The 17,165-nt window shown below is 45.4% G+C and overlaps 1 protein-coding gene across 2 annotated transcripts in view; it reads right to left on the bottom strand.

Annotated features, from left to right (window-relative positions):
- The window catches only part of EYA2 (EYA transcriptional coactivator and phosphatase 2), a 261,616-nt gene that overhangs the window by 144,423 nt on the left and 100,028 nt on the right, over nucleotides 1-17,165 (bottom strand). For both annotated transcript variants that reach the window (XM_037811465.1, XM_037811466.1), the window contains exon 4: nucleotides 14,135-14,251. In XM_037811465.1, the coding sequence (XP_037667393.1) occupies nucleotides 14,135-14,251 (117 nt within the window). The remainder of the gene's footprint in view (nucleotides 1-14,134; nucleotides 14,252-17,165) is intronic.

Raw genomic sequence — 17,165 nt, 5'->3', positions numbered from 1 at the left:
CAAACTGGAGCTGGGAGACCAAAGCCTCTTTTCCTTTCTGGCTATAAAACTGAGAACCTTTAAGCCTTGAGAAACAGGAAGTCATGGTTCCAGCCTTGGAGAGAAGTCATGAGATAGAAGGAAACAGATGAGTAAAGAGAACCAGACTGGAGAGATTTGCATCTCTGGTTCTGGGTTCCTGAGTCCAGCTCCACTCCCCCTGCAGGTGATTTGCTTCCCTGAACCAATACACGCCTTTTAAAATTCTAACCCACTTTGAATTGTGTTTAGGCAACTTGCTACAGAGTCTGGTGGTAGCTGGCTTGACTGTGGAGAACATGAAGGACCAGAGAGGCACACTCATCTGTCCAAAGTCACACAGCAGTTGGTGGTAGACCAAGACTCATAAAACGAGCACATTCCTACCACATTCCATGCATTCCCATGGCCAGGGTGGCCCTGTGTCCTGTGTCCTGACATAATTATTACTGTTGCTCCCTTTCAAAAACTAAAAAATGCCCAGGTATGGGACAATAAATTATCTGGTCACCCTAACCACAGCACTATTAAACGCAAAAGAAAACAACTTCTCTTTCCTTCATTTTAAGCCAGTAACCTTCCATTTTATTCTGGGAAAAGCAAGCCAGAAATTCAGGGTTTTATTATATTGCATTCAATACATTTAAATATGTATCTTTAAAAAAGGGGGAAATGGCCAAATATGGCACAATGATGTGAGAAAAAATAATATTCTTTGTGGCATCATCTGTTAAACCAGGGGACAGCAAACTCTTTCTGTGAAGGGCCAGATGGCAAATATTTTAGCCTTTGGAGGCCATGTGGTCTGTGCTGCAGCTACTCACCTCTGCGGCTGTAGTCTGAATGCAGCTACAGAGCAGACCAAAATGAAGGGTCGTGGCTGTGTTCTAATAAAACTTTGCGAAAACAGGCAGCCAGCTTGTAGTTGTAGTTTGCCAACCCCTGTATTAGACTGAAAAAGCTGGTAACAACTTAAATGTCCATCATGTGGCCAGTTAAATAAATTACGGTACACAGATTCAACAGAATATTATAAAATCATTCAAAAGCATGTTTACACAAAAAATTCCATGCAAAGTTTCCCATGAAAATGCACACATTAAAAAAAAAAACCATAAATTCCAAATCCATACAAATTAACATAATCGTACTTTGTTTAAGACCACATATATGTTAAATTAAGAAAATTAGAAGGAACTTGCAAACCAAAGATAAAATCAAGTAGCTTAATCAAGATGGTGTGAATAAAAATTTCTTCATTGTGCTTTTATATTTCCACACATTTCCAAAATAAACATATAATACTTTTAAAGTCAAGGAGAAAGAAAATGCTATTAAAAAACAAAGTGAAATTCAGCCCTCTCATCACTAAACCATTGTCAGAAAAAGGACTTTTGAGGTCATCTGGTCCAGTGTGTCCCAAACTGTGGGTCACAACCCATTAGTGGGATGTGGAATCAATTTATGAGGTTTGACCAGCAACTTTTTAAAGAAATAGAAGAGGATATTATTTGCTTGGGCTTTCTTCTTCATTTTCTTTAATGAATAGAAGAGAAAATATCAGAGTGCAAAACATATAGGAAAGGCGAGCACTGTTTTTGTAAATAGATGTGCACAAATGTATCTGTACGTTTAGCTGTGTACGGGGCTGTGATATAGATGTATTTCTAGAGCAGACTGTGATCCAAAAAGATTGAACGCCACTGATTTCTAGTCTAACTCTTATTTAACAGAAGGGAAAGCTGAATTCCACAGACAGCCTATGTTTTCCCTGGTATCATCCCACTCTGGGTAAACACCAGACGATCTGTCCCACCCCTTCTAAGACCCTTTCCCAACCATCCAGGTCAGTGCAATCAGCCAGCTGTTCCAATGTGTGACATAAATGCCCACATGATTTACAGCTCTATGGCAGGCACAAGCCTGGCCACAAAATCCACCCCCACCCCCACCCCACACCCAGCGTGGAGTCTTCTTGTGGGTTTCTTTTTAGCCATGTCCGCATCTTGGTCCCGGGGGTCTGTCACTAGAACAGTTAGAGGAGCTGGAGAATGTAAAGGACAGGCAGCCAAGGGGTTCCAAATGCAGCGGCAGCAGGAACAGCCCTGGGCTATGGTTTGGGGGTTGCACAATCTTTTCTGAGCAGCCAGTTCTTGGAGGCTGCAATTTAGGGCTGGAGCCGCAGAGATGCAAAGTCTGGCAAAACCTGGTGAGGTCTGCCGCAGACAATGGAAGGGGGTCCTGGTTGCCATGAAGAGAGACAAACACACACAGAGATGGGGACCCAGGTACAAACCTGTGAGGTCAGCAAATGCTGCCCAGGAACCAACACTCCAGGGCAGAACAGGGGCAGAAAGGCTGAGGGCTGTGCCAGTGGAGGTAAAAAAAAAGTGGAACGTTGGGAACAACCTAATTGCCCATCAAAACAGGGACGGCTAAATAACCCTGGTATATCCGTGTTGATAACAACAGCTAACACTAATGAAATGCTGACTTAGTCCCCTCAAAGGACGTAAGATCAGCTACTACTATGGACCTGCTTGCATAGGTGAGGAAATCAAGTTTCAGAGATGCAATTTGCCGAAAGTCACACAACTGTAAGTGTGTGCTGGGCTGGGCTTCAACCCCAGGCAGCCTGGCTTTCTCTGAAGTACTAATGAAGTCAGAAAATAGAATAAGGTAGGTTTATTTGAACTGATTTAGCTCTCCAAGACAAATTATTTCGTTTAAAATATAAATGGTAATGTATAAAACAAGAGGTACAGCAAGATATTATTTATATTTTAACAAAACACAGGAATTTTCCACTGATGGGAGGAAAAATAAACACACACACATACACACACACATTTGGAAATGCACCAAGTTCCAGAACGATACACACAAAATATTACTTCTGTGATTTAAAATAAACACATGAAAATTTAAAAAGCAGTATAAAAAGGCAGGCAGATCTGGGTCTGGAGGATTATAGCGCCTACCTGGGGCAGGCGGAAGTTTTAAATGTGAAATAATGTGGGCAGAGAGCACCCTCACCAGCCAGGGCCCAGGGACTCTCTGCGGGCTCAAGGCGGCTGGGACCTGACTGTCTGGTCCCCTTCAACAAAAGAACGTCCAGGAGTAGAACAAATAGAAGGGTGCAAACTATGTATCCCATTACTTGTCTTGCCCTGTGTGGGCCTGAAGATGGATTTGCGGCATCTGTCTGTCTGTCCATGGTTCTCTCTTTCCAGTAACCAGCTTCCCGCCTGACGTGGTGTTTCTCTCCCTCCCCCTGGCTGCCTGCCCCTTAATTATCCCTTTCAATTCCTGAAAAAAAAGCCCGACTGCCCCGTCCTGGGTTGGGAAGCCCCTGTCCTGGGCTGGGCTCGGTGCTCCGGGCAGGCTGCAGTCTGTCCTTTTATCTCTGCAAGGCAGGGGCTTGTACTGTGAACAGGACTTCCCTTCATTTTTCTGTCTGTAGGGTTTTTTGTTATTTTTCATTTGGTTTGTTGTTATTTTCTTTTTCTCCTCCACCTCAACTATCAGGTGGGAGAGAGACTTATTCTGCTTCATTTTCAACAAATTTTGCAGGCACAGACCATGGGGTGGACTCAATTCTTATTTCGTGGAAATGTCAGAAATAAAAATGAAAAACAAATGACAGGAGCAATGACACCAAAGACCCTCTCTCCACTTCTGTTTCCTTGGGAGTGAAAGGACAGGATGGTGTGGTTCTCGAGTTTGTTGAATGGGGCCACCAGGACCTGGTGGGCATCATTTTGGGCAGCTCGTGGAGACTGGCTCCACTGTGCCTGCCGGCTGGTGCCTCCTCCCTGGGCTCCCTGCATTTCGGGTTGTCCCCTATCACCCACTCCCCGCCACAGTTGGGTCTTTCTACAGGGCAAACCAGATCACCATCCTCCCTGTTTTAAACTCCCCATGGCCCCGGCTTCCTGATGCTCTCAGGACCAACTCCAAGCGTCTCTGCGTACCCACAAGGCCCTGCGTGGTCTGGCCCATCCACTCTCCAACCTCATCCTCGACTCCCTCCCTGTCCCTCACCAGCCATTCAGCTCCTACCTGCTGGGAACACTTAGGACCATGGTGGCTTTCCCTAAGCTACATGTCCCAGATCTCTTGCCACCTCCTCACAGACCCCCCATCCCCCCCAAAGTACTCCATCCTCCCATAGCTTCCCATGTCACAACTCCCTGCTTATCTTCCTCAGAGCATTCATCCCAGTGGGCATCAGCTTATCATTTGATCACTGTCTGTATGTTCTCACTGGGATCGAACTTCCACCGAGGCAAGGCTTGACTATCAGCTCAGGGCCAACAGAAACATAGCTGGTGCTCACAGATGTTTGTTGATTGAATGATAGATACTCTTCCCTGTACATGCAGCCATCTCTCCCCAAGCCTGTACCCACCACTGTGTAAACCAGAGGTTCCCCAGGGGCGGAGGTGGGGATGGGTGTGGTACCCCAAGGAGTGCTTGGAAATTAGTGGGGACACTTTTGATGGGGGACACTAGTGGATGGGCAGGCAATAGGGATGCTAAACATTCTATAATTATTGGGACAGTCCAGCAAAATGAAGAATTTTCCCAGGTCCCACATGATTTTTTGAATGTCCCACCAAACATTCACACAGGTGAAAATCTGCTTTTACTTGTCTGATCCTAAAACAGAAGTCTGTAAACTAAGGCCTGTGGGCCAAATTGAGCCCACCATCTGTTTTTTTAGATAAAGTTTTATGGGTACCCAGCCACACTCATTCATTTATGTATTTTCTGGAGCTGCTTTCGTGCTACGACAGCAGGGCTGAGAAGTTGGGACAGAGATCCTATGGCTGGCAAAGTCTAAAATATTTACTACCTGGCCCCTTATAGAAAAAGTCTGCCAACCCCTGTCCTAGAACATCAGTCTGTTTTACATATAAGCACAAAGGATTTTTTTTCCCAGGGTTTTTACACACATTAAACTTTGCTGGAATACTACTGTAATGTGTTTGCTGTGCCATTTAGGAATACACAATTATGTAGAAAACAAGAAAAAGATGGGATGGATGAAACTCATAAGAAATGTTAGGAAAATCTGTGGGTTAGTAGGTAGCTTAGGAGAAACAGGCAAAATTCTAAAGATGACAAGTGCAGAGAGTAAGAAAGTTGGTAACCTTGTGTGGTGTATTAAAAACAGAATGAGTGGAATGCATGATAAAAAGGAAGGAAGAAACACAAGTCTTCCTTATAGACAGAAAGGGACAGAGGAGCAGGGAAACCTTAAATAAGAACCCAATTATTGCACTTCTACACTGACCCTTATGCCAACCCCAAAAGGGCCACTCTCAGTAACAACCATTCTGGCCCCATGTGTCTTCTGCCCTAGTGGTGCAGACAGAAGTCGTGGCTGCCCATCAGGGAAAAGGGCGAGCTACAGTATGGCCAGGCACACTTGCCCCTGCGGATCCCCACTAGAGAAAGCGCTCGCTGGCTCCAGGCACCTTTCATTGGCTGAGTCCCCTTGCTCAACTTCAACTCTGGTCCTTGTGGCCACAGGCGTGGTGGAGAAAGAGACAGGACACATCTACAACCCAGGGTCCATGACCTGTGGCCTTCCCATACTCTTCACCCTATTCTGGGTATGTTAGCTTCCTGTCTCTTTCTTCTTGTTTCTGTTTATTTAAAATTGATTTAATATACTATTTAATTCAAGCATCTTAATTTGTTTTGTGAGTGTATCAGTTTCCTAGGACTTCCATAACAATTACCACCAACTTGGTGGCTTAAAACAACAGAAATTTATTCTTGCCCAGTTCTGGAGACCATTGCTCCCTCCACTCCAGCCACACGGGCCTCCTGGAAATCCTGTAAGTGCACCTCTGGACCTGCTGTTCCAGCTGCCTGGGAAGCTGTCCCCTGAGACGGCCCTGGGCTCCCTCCTTCCCTGCACTTGGGGCCTTTGCTGAATGGAGACTTCCAGGCCCACCCGTCCTAAAAAATTCTGCAAACTCCAATACTTTCTGCTTTCATCTTTCCCTTAGCTCTTATCAACATCAACATACTACATACTTGCTTGTCTTATTTATTATCTGAATCCCACCATCAGAATGTCAGCTTCAGGAAGGCAAGGATTTTTGCCTGCTTTGTTCCAAACGTATTTGTTGAATGAAAGAATCCACTCCATCAACTCGTCAGGGTCAGCTCCAAGAATCAAAGGACCTCGGAGTTGTTCGCCGGTGCAGGCAGTCACCGTTTCCTGTGGGCTGGACCATCAGCTCCTTGAGGGCAGGGTTTAGAGAATAAGCTTAGCATCCCTTACACTCTCTCCACAGTCACGGTGTGGGACGGAGTGAGCAAACCAGAGGCCCCTGGGCTGAACTGAGCCCGTAGATGCGTTTTGCTTGGCCTGCATCATAGTTGTTTTTTAATTTGTTGCTAAATTAGAAATTTTTAAGTGGGAAATTTCTTTTAAAATTCCAGATTTCTGGTGTTTTTTTGTAATTTTGGACCCATGGCATGGCAACTGCCCCCAGTATAGGGCTGAGGCTGCCCCACTCATCCAGGCCCCACCCAGCCAGCTTTGCTTATTTCCTCCGTGGGCCTAGCCCCTGCGGTGTCTCAAGTCTGTGACCAGTGGCAGAGTGGAAAGCAGACAGGTATGCAGTCCGGCAGTCGTGGAGTCCATCTTGGCCCTGCCTCCTGAGCACTGGCCACACAATCTGACACGTGCTATGCATGATGGGATTATTGTCCTCTCCCCACCCCAGGCTGTCAACCCCAGGAGGGCAGGTCCACACCTGTTTTGCTGTCCTCTGTGTCCTCAGCACCTGGCACCGGGCCTGACACAGAAAAGATGTTCAGCAAGTACCTCCTGAGATAATGGCTGCCTGGGGCCGTGGCCTCTGCCCCACAAGTTCTCAACAGAAGACCGAGGCCAGCTTCTGTGCCCTCAGTTGCAACTTTGCCTTGAAAATCCCTCTTGGAGCAGGGGCAGGAAGAGAAGGAGTGAAGCATCTCCATGAGAGACACAAAATATGCTCCATGCTCTCTGCTTTGTCACCTCTGCTTCTGCAGAAAAACCTACTAATTACCCTTCTCCAGCCCCAGAATTAAGCAGGTTAAGAGCTTGACTTTTCGGCATCCCTTAGAGTCATGCTGTCCAATACAGTAGCGACCGGCTGCAATTACAGTTAAGTTTAAATTAATTAAAATTAAACAAAATTAGAAATTCTGTTTCTCTGCCATACTAGTTGCATTTCAAGGGCTCAAGAGCCGCATGTGGCTTGTGGTCACCACTTTGGACAGCACTGATATAAAACATCTGCACCATCACCAAAAGGTCTACTAGATAGCGCTGGCTTAGACAACTGTTAACCAAACTCCCTCTTAATCCCCTAACTAGCCAACTAACTAATTAACTCTCTGACTCTTGCTCTCCCCTCCCCCCAGCTCCAGCAGTTTTGTTACCATCTCCAGCAGCTTTCAGAGATGTGGTGACCAAATTACACTTGTTATATAACCAGAGGAAAAAGCCATCATTTAACCTCTACAGGTCTAAATCCGGAAGACTTCGGTTCAAGCAGGAGGCCGCAAACCTGCCAACTCAGGGGAAGGTGGCGAGAAGGTGACCTCCAGGGAGGGAGGCTGCTGCCGGGAGCCAGTGCAGATGCATCTCAGAAAACCACACCACCCTCACGGCCCGCAGAGGAGCTGCTGATTCACACGGGCAAACCTGACCTCAGTCCAAGAACCTGGGGCTGCCAAGCCTGGCTCCCGGCTGGACTGACAGTGGGAACAGGCAGACTCGGCCTGCTCAAAACCGGCTGTGCCAGGACAGCCTGAAAGTTGCGGCTGCCAAGCAGAAATAGGGAAATGACATGTCACCAGGAAGAGGCCGCTGGACTCCAACCTCAGCTATCCCCACGCCCAGCATACAAGGCCCTTGGGATATTCCTCAATGACCAGATATACCAGAGGGGGGGACTGAAAGGAACTGTCACCCTGGATCCCCGAGTCACCAGTTGGATAGGTAATTTGCTCCTTCCATTCCTGGTCTCAGGACCTGTGGTTTGGAAAAGAAAGTCTAGAACAAAATTGCAAGATGGACCAGACTTAACCATGTTTGTTTGCTTCCCAACATATTTGAAAAAGTGTTTATATCAGTTGCCAATATTGAAAACAAATTTGGAGATTGCACATTAAAATACAGTTTTGAGGATTAACTTGAACAATGGAAAGATCTGGCATTTGGGGGACCCCATTCCAGCAATGGGATGAAGCTGAGTAAGGCCTCCCCCCACACTGTGATGCGGCTGTGGTCTCTAGTTTGCCACAATCCCCACCACTCCCTATCACACTGTAGCTAGAGCACTTCTTTTTTTTTTAATACCTGCACGACCCCTGCACCATCTGAGCTTGAAACCCCGGTTTAGAACCATAGCAGCTCAGAGCAGGTTCAATGCTTGGAACTGTAGACAGTTTTAAAAGAGTAACATTTGTTTGTGATTTGAAATGTAAATATTTTCCAGTTTGTCATTTTATTTTTGTTTGCCTGTTTTTATTGCTGCTGTGACTTTGCTTCCCTTGTTCTTTCCCATGCAGAATTTTAAAAAACTTCGGTAGTTGACTCTGTCAATCTTTTTGTTTATGGCTTTTGGATGTCCCAGTCATCGTTAGAAAAGCAATTTCCACTCCAAAGTTATAAAACTTTTGCTCATTTTCTTTCTGGTACTTTTATGGTGTTACTTCTGACATTTAAACCTTTGACTCATTTGGATTTTTCCCAGTACATGGTAATAGGGTTAGATCTTTGTTTTTTCCTAGATGGCTAACCAGTTGTTCCAACACCATTAACTGAAAGCTCCATCTTTTCCCACTGACTTAAGGTGCCACCTTCTCCAAGCACTAAATTAAATTCCCTTATGTGTGGGGTCTCCTTCTGGATGTTTGTTCTCTTTTACTGGCGAATCAGTCTATTCACATATCACACGGTTTTGATTATTGAAGCTTTATAACATATTTAAATACTTGTTTTGGCTAGTACCTCCTCATCGTTTGTCTTTTGTGAAGTTTTTTTTTTTTTAACTCTAATCTCCTAATTCACAGAAAAGGAAACACAAGTTGATCAAACGTCTGTAAAGGTGTTCAACTTCACTTATAAGAGAAGCTTGCAAAATTAATACTACACTGAGATACCATTTTTCATGCATCAGATTGGCAAAACCTGCAACAGTTAGACCACACTGGATTGGTGAGGCTGTGAGGAAATAGGCACTGTCAGACACTGCTGGTGGGAGTTTAAATTGATAGAATTCCTATGGAGAGTAACATGGAGCTATCTACCAAATTTAAATGTGGGCTTGCCCTCTCACCCAAAATCCCACTTCTGGAAATTTGCCCTTCAGATACACTTTCAACATGCAAAATGTTATACATATAGGGTTATTCATAGCAATATTGTTTGTAATTGCAAAAGTGTGGAAACAAGCCAAATGGCCCTCAATAAGAGACTGAAGAAATCATTCGTAGATTTCATTTAATGGAATAATAGGCATCTGTGAAAAAGAATGAGGAAGCTCTTTCTATACACTGACATAAAAAGTTCTCCAAAATATATAGTTAAACAAGAAAAGCAAGGTGCATAAGGGAGTGCTTAGATGCTATGTATGAAAATAAGAATACATAAAAGTGTTTCTCCCATAATGTGACATATGCCTTCCACTAAAGTCACACAGCTAACTTGTGCCAAAGACATCACAGAGGTCCTGAGCTGTGATCACTAGTTTAGGAATCCTTTCACATAAGGATTTCACTGTTCTAAATACTTCACATACATTAACTCATTTAATTCATATAGCACCCCACGGGGTAGGTACTAGTAGCATCCCCATTTTACAGGGGAACAAACTGGGGTACTTGGAAGTAACTTTCTCAAGGTCCCATGGCTGGTGTGTTCAGAGCTGGGGTGGTAACTGGGTCTGGCTTCCAAATCCCTGCTCTTAACTACCATGTGGTGAAAGGGATAACAGGAATAAGAAGAAGGAAATCCAGCCTTTATGGGCCACACCTGATGTGCCCCCAGTCAGTGTATTTAGTCCTCCAGCAGCCCCGTGAAGTCTCTCTCTTGCTCTGATGCCGGTTTTACAGGTGAGGAAACTGAGGCACAGAGCAGTCAAGCATCTTGCCCAAGTCACGCCGTCATGCCAGGGCACAGCTGGGACCAACCACAGCCCTCCACGCTCTTAGCCACGCAGGTCCAGAGCTCCTAAACTCCCACGCCCTCCACAGCACCAGCAAGTTCTTATAACACACCTGAGATGTTCTTTGCTTTTTAATCTTTGCGGCCATTTCTGATAAAGAACAGTGTTTTAGCAGGAAAAGCCACAAAAAATCAAATCCCTAAGAAATGTATTTTGGTTATAAAAGCCCCTGGGTGAAAAAAAGAAAATAAACATGTGAAGGCCCCATGAGTGATATGAACCCTTCTCTTTTACATTTATGGTACATTCGGTGGAGGGGCAGTGTTGTCCAAACAGATACAGATCTCAAACCAGGGCCGTGCGAGGCAGTGGCTCTGCCGAGGTTTCTGGAAGTTTATGAGATTAACTAGAAGACCTAGGGGGAGGCATCTTGGTTCATTTAGTGCTTGTTCTGTGACCTTACACAAGTTGCTCTGATATAGTGCCTCAGCCTTCTCATCTGTAAAATGATGGGGTTGGGCCACACTTGGGTCCTTTTTGCTTCTACAGGTTTGGGATTTTAATTCTCCGAGGATAAAGAGACTCATCCCAGCTTCTACACATGGGACCAATTTAGCTCTAAGTCAGAACTTCTGGCCCTAACACAATGTCTCTGTCTTCCTCTTCCTTTTCCTCTTCTGAAAAAACTAAGCTGGACCAATGTCTTCCATTCTCAAGTGCTCACAGAGTAGTTTGAGAGATTATTTCTCCTCTGGAATGACTTGGGAAAAAAAGTTAATTGGAAGCACATGGTCATGGTGTGTGAGTGTTCTGTGTGTTTGTGTGTGCATGTTTTTTTTAACTTAGGGAGGAATATGCCAGGCTTGCAAAATGCCTGGGCTGTCTCAAGAGCAGTTTATGGCCATTAGCTTTGGACTTAAGGCAGTTAATTGGGACAAAGCCCAGCTGCTGCTGTAGCCCTTCTGGCATCTGGACCGTGAGGACGATAAGAAAATAACCTGGATTATTCCTGTGGTCGAACAGAAACAGAGCAGGAGACTTTTTTGAATTTGTGAAGTGCTGGGTGGGAGTCGGGGGAGTGGAGGGGGTGTCCAGGCCAGGGCTCATCCTGGAGAATCACTTTCTAGATGGATCTACTAGAGCCTGGAGGGGCAAGATGATGTAGGGTTTATGTGCCTGGGCTCTGGAGCACAACTGCCTGGCTTCAAATTCTACCACCACAACCATGTGAGCTTGGGCAAGTTACTTAACCACTTTGTGCCTCAGTTTCCCCATCTGTAAGATGAGGGTCCTGATAGACCTTAAGTCAAAGAGCTACCAGGAGAATTAAAGGCTGGGCTGTATGCACAGAGCTCAAGACAGTGCCAGGCATCCACAAGTAGTCCAAAAATGTCAGTACTTAGAGAAGACAGCACAGGCTCTATTCTTGAAAGCTGAGCCTGAATCCCAGCTCTTCACACTTACTGGCTCTCTGCAATCTTGGGCAAGTAAGTTATTTCTCCTCTCTGAGCCTCACTTTCACCAACTGTAAAACAGGGCTAAAGGTACCACCTTATGTGATTGCTGTGAGGACCAGAGAAAGAAAGACACTACTCTACATCCTGGTCCAGCAAAGGCTTCTGCTTCACTTTCTGATCTCATCTCCCCTTACCCGCTACACTCCAGATAACACTGTGACCTCTTTCCTGCCTGGGGGTCTTTGCTCTTGCTGCCCCCTCTGCCTGGACTGCCCTCTCCCTGGCTATTCACGTAGCCGGCTCCTTTTCATCACTCAGGTCTCTCTAGTCACCAGGTTAACGTTGATCACCGCTCTCCTAGTCACTGTCCATCACATTGCCCCGTTTTAGTCCTTCAAAGGTTTTATCAAAATCTGCAATTATCTATTTATTTATTCATTGATTAATGTCTAACTCTCTTGATGAGGGCAGAAATTCAGTCGTCTCACTTGTGTTCTGTAACCCCAGTGCCTAAAAGAGTGAAGGGCATAAAACTGGTGCTCAATAAATACATAATGAATGAATAAGTGGATGAATGAATTCACGAATGAAGAGCCACTCCTACGTAACTCAAACCACTTATTATGCAGCCCGGGGTGTGTCAGAATGAGGAAGGGTAGACAGTATTGCTGTAAGTGTCTAGTTTTAGAAGCCCTGAGGCAGGAAGTTCAGTTTGTATTTGCAGAGCTGGAAAGAAACTGGCTTGAGAAGGACCCAAATGCAAGTTCAAAAGTCAGGGTCTTCACAAGCCTTTATGATCGGGCTTGGTGCCATAATTCACTCCCCACTTAGAGATGAGCATCAGCTGCTTACACCCTTCACTGGGACTCAGAATGGCCGCTGTCAGGGAGACGGAGATGACAGCAGAAGCAGAAGAGTCAGGAGAGTACCATGGTTACTGGAACTCTGGTGATTCCACCAGACGCCCAGTGGACTTGATCCAATCCATTTCTCATTGCACTTGCAGTGAAATCTTAACTCCTTGCCCTGATATTGGGTAAATCAGTAATTTTCTCTATGCCTCAGTTTCTTCTTCTGCAAAATGGGAATAATACCAACACTAACAGTTGGGAGTGTTGTGAAGATTGTATGAGATAATTCACACCGCCTCCCCTGGCATGCGGTGAGAGTCTGGACGCCATGAGCTGACCATCTCACCAACTTGCTCTGGTGCCAACCTTTACAGGGAAGCGACCCAAGGGCTGGGTGTTAAAGCCAATCACCCCCTTTCTCCACGTGCACCCCTAAGATCATTTGCTGCCTCTGCACAATTTCTCTCCCTGAAAGGCTGCCCTTGACATCCATTTTTATTGTTTTCCTTAATAAAAATTTAAATATAAAAGATAGAACAATACCTGCAAATATATATATATATTTTTAAGGAAACTACCCTTGCCATTGCTTACTACCTTGTCATTACCATCTTCATTTTTGCTTAGTACTTTTTAACCTCTTCATGGTCATTTTTAACTAGTTTCCTCAAAGAAGGAAAAATATGAGGATGGGGCCCCCCATAGTCCCTGCCAATAGCCCTCTTCTCCATGCATCACCCCCAACATGTTCCCAATGGGTACTGGAGCAGGGAAAGAATTATTGAATGGTAAAAGGGTAGAGAATCCAGCATGCCAGTTCCTCAGGGTATGTGGGGTGGGAGATCACACACTGGATTTTATTCTTCCCTTTAATATCACCATATGGGGATGCAGAGCCCTGGACCTCCTGCCTGGAATAGCTCCTTTACCTGCCTATCCATTGTCCCCACCATGTGGCACTTCTCTGTCTCTCTACAATGGACTTGACTGTTTCATCCCACTCAAAATAAAAGCCAACTCCTTCCACAGCCCACAAGAACCTGCAGGTTTCAGCCCTTTACATCTCTAAGACTCTCTCCTCCCTGGGCCCTGACTCTGCTCCAGCCTCACTGGCCTCTGTTCCTTGTACCTTGAATACATCAAGTCTTCAATGTACCTCGAATACATCAGGGCATTTCCTGCCTTACTGCTTTTGCACTGGCTGTTCCCTCTACCTGGAATGCTTTTCCTCCAGGTCTGCACATGGTTGGCTCTGCCTCACCCTTTGGGTCTCTGTTCCAGTGTCATCTCTTCCAAAAGGCTTCCCTGACATTACATATTCCTCTCCCAACTCCCAAATGCTCATCACTCTCTATCCCAGCACCATGATTATTTGCTTCACTGCACTCAACCCCATCCAAAATCATCTGATTTATTTGTTGACTTGCTTACTGCCAATTTCTCTCCCCAGTGCCATGTAACTACCATGAGAGAAGATCCCATGTCTAATCTGTCCCCACTACTTAAGACAGATCCCGGCACATAGTAGGTGCTCAATAAATCTGCTGAATAAATGAAGGAATGAATGGACACCTAACTCAGGTGGTGACTTGGAGCTGGGCTGGGAGGGGCCGCAGCACACACTGACCGTGCATCTGGTAGGTGTATGGGCTCTGTCCAGTGGGTGGGGTGCTGAAGCTGGAGCTGTAGCCGAGGAATCCACTCTGGCCAGGGGAATGGTTCAAGCTATCTTCTGTCTTGATGCCTAGAAGGGAGGAAAAAGAAGCACAAAGGACACATGATTAGGATGCTCTCTGTCATCCACAGAAGAGCTACTAGGGCAAGACAGCACAATTTTATCAGCTTCCAAACTGAGCTTGTGTAAGGTCGCAGAACTAGCACTAAATGAACCAAGATGCCTCCCCCTAGGTCTTCTAGTTAATCTCATAAACTTCTAGAAACCTCGGCAGAGCCACTGCCTCTGTATCCGTTTGGATAACACTGCCCCTCCACCGAATGTACCATAAATGTAAAAGAGAAAGGTTCACATCACTCATGGGGCCTTCACATGGTTGTTTGAGAGAATGCATGCTAAAAATACAATGTATATAAAATTTTAAAATATTAAAAATAATACTCTATATCAGGGGTCAGAATTAGCAAATTATGGTCTAAGCCAAATGTGGCCCTTTGTGTGTTTCTATAAATAAAGTTTTATTGGAACACAATCAAGATCCTTTTTTTTCTTACTGTCTATGGCTTCTTTTGCACTACAAGGACAGATCTGAATAGTTGTGTTAGAGACTGCCAGTGTGCCCTGCACAGCCAAAAATATTTACTACTGGGCCCTTTACAGAAAATAATTGTTTACCTTGTTTTACATTAAAAAAAATCCATAATAATTAACCTCAAATTCAGGGGTGTGGGTATCCCTACGAAGAAAGCGAGGTACCTTCCTTGTATTTTTTATTTTTTAAGTTAAATGGTCAGTTCATGAGTGTTTGTAGTAGTACTCTTTCTGCTCTGATAACTGTCTTAAATATTGCAAAATGAACTGAGAAAAAAATACTCCATGCTCCTAACTCCTGTCTCTAGCTGGCTCAGTTGTGTCATTTCCCTACAGCTATTTAAGCAAATGTAAACAATGTCACTTGCCAAGGAGCAATGAAAAAGCTTCCTAACAAGACTCAACAACATTTGTCCAGACGATGAGCAAACACTGCTTGCTCAGGCACAGACGTATGTGAAGGGAAACGGCTTTTTATCCCGCCTTTTATTATTCAGTGACATGGACACTCTGGGCTTGTGTGGCACCCTGGCCTCTACCGATCAAACTGGCATTCATACAGCATTTCCCGAGGTTGGGCCCTGAGAGGTAAGCCCTAAAGGGATCAGGGATTGGCAAATTACAGCCTGCAGGCCAAATCCAGCCCATTGCCTGTTTGTGTAAATAAAGTTTTATTGGAACACACACACCCACTAGTTTACAGATCGAGCTATGGCTGATTTCATGCTACGAGAGCAGTGTTGAGTAGTTGCAACAGAGACTCAGTGGCTCACAAAGCCTAAAATATTTACTATTTGGCATTTTACAGGAAAAGCTAGTTGACCCCGGATACAGATGATCTCATTTCATCCTCCTAATAACCCCACGGAGGCCAGCCCCAGTGTGACTCCCACAGTACAAACGAGGAAACTGAGGATCAGTGGTGATGGGGCTCGCCGGAAGACTCACAGCCAGCAAGGGGAAGAAGTGGGCTGTGAACCCAGGTGGGGGAGCTACAGAACATGTGCTGTTAGTACCTTACCCCTCTATTGTCAGGGAACAGACTGCCTGAAAGTAACTGAGACAGTAAAATAACTTTGAACCAAATTAATTTCCAGCTGATGCCATGTTTTGTCTGGGAATAGGGTTAGCTTTTTCTTCTATGCTGAAAAATAATATGGCTTCATTTTTCTTGGCTGTCAGCCAGGTGGAATACACGTGATTGTATCCTAAGTCCTCAGGCACAGGAGGGAAAGGAAGTTAAGCAAAGATGCCTGCACCTGTTGGCCAAGGTCTGTCAAAGGTAATCTCCCCAGGATTTATGGAATGCACGCCCTGGCAGCAGAGCTCAGGGGCCAGGAGTGTGCCCTCCGTAGCCAGGCTGCCTGGGTTTAATCCCAACTCTGCCACCAACCAGCTGGGAGACCTTGGGCAAGCTGGTTTCCTTCTCTGAGCCTCTGCTTCTCTGTCCCTTGAATGAGAATAATGATGTGACCTTCCTCAGAGGGTTGACGTGGGGATTAAAGGATTAGTGGACATAAAGCAACATGAGTGGCAGGAAATCAACCTCAGTGACCGTTCCAATGCCTGACCTGATGACCCCACAACACCTGCCAATTCTACTTCTAGAGTCACTGTTGGGTCCACTTCTGTCTGTCCACAGTCTCTGCCCTGCTCCGGGCCTCCACTGTTTCTCTTCTCCTGGCTTCAGTAGTCTCTCAAGTGGCCTTCCTACTTCCCTCTTGCTACCCTCCAATCCACCGCCCCTGAGCAACCAAAGGGATCTTTAAAAACCCTAAATTGTATCTTATCATTCTCTGCTTATAAACCCTCCCATGGCTTCCTATTTCCCTTGGAATAAAATCCAGAATCCTTCCCAGAGCCTCCAAGGCCTTGCCCACCTCATTTCCCACCAGGCTCCAGCTAAAATTCTTCCAGGACATACCAAATTCCCTTCCATCTCCCGGTCTTCCCATGGCAGTTCCCTCGGCCTGAATACTCTCCCTCCAGTGCTCACCCACAATCCACTCTCAGGCTCAGCTGAATTAGTGGCTCATCTCAAAGGCCTTCCCTGGCCTGGGAACCTAGATTAAGTCTTTCTTGTTATCTTCTCCCTTCCAACCTTCTTCTCTTCCTTTATACTGCCCATCATAATTTAAAATAAAACAACACTAAAAAAATTTTAAAAACTTTCCTTATCTTTTTCTAGGCCAGGGGCTGCAAACTCAAATATCTTCAGGGGCCAGGCAGATCTTGTAATGTAGGCAGGGTTGGGGCCATGGAGAATTGAGGCCAACCGGGCCAGCCCTGCTCGGAACCACCTCTCCTGACACAGAAAAAGGTGCCCTGTGCTGCACCATCTCTGTCTTTTAAAAAGATTTTTTTAAGACACTGGAAATATGAATGTTTATGT

This window comes from Choloepus didactylus, chromosome 19 (assembly GCF_015220235.1).
Source record: "Choloepus didactylus isolate mChoDid1 chromosome 19, mChoDid1.pri, whole genome shotgun sequence".
Taxonomy (NCBI): Eukaryota; Metazoa; Chordata; class Mammalia; order Pilosa; family Megalonychidae; genus Choloepus; species Choloepus didactylus.
Note: the sequence above shows the minus strand (reverse complement) of the source record. Positions and strands in the feature narration are given on the sequence as shown.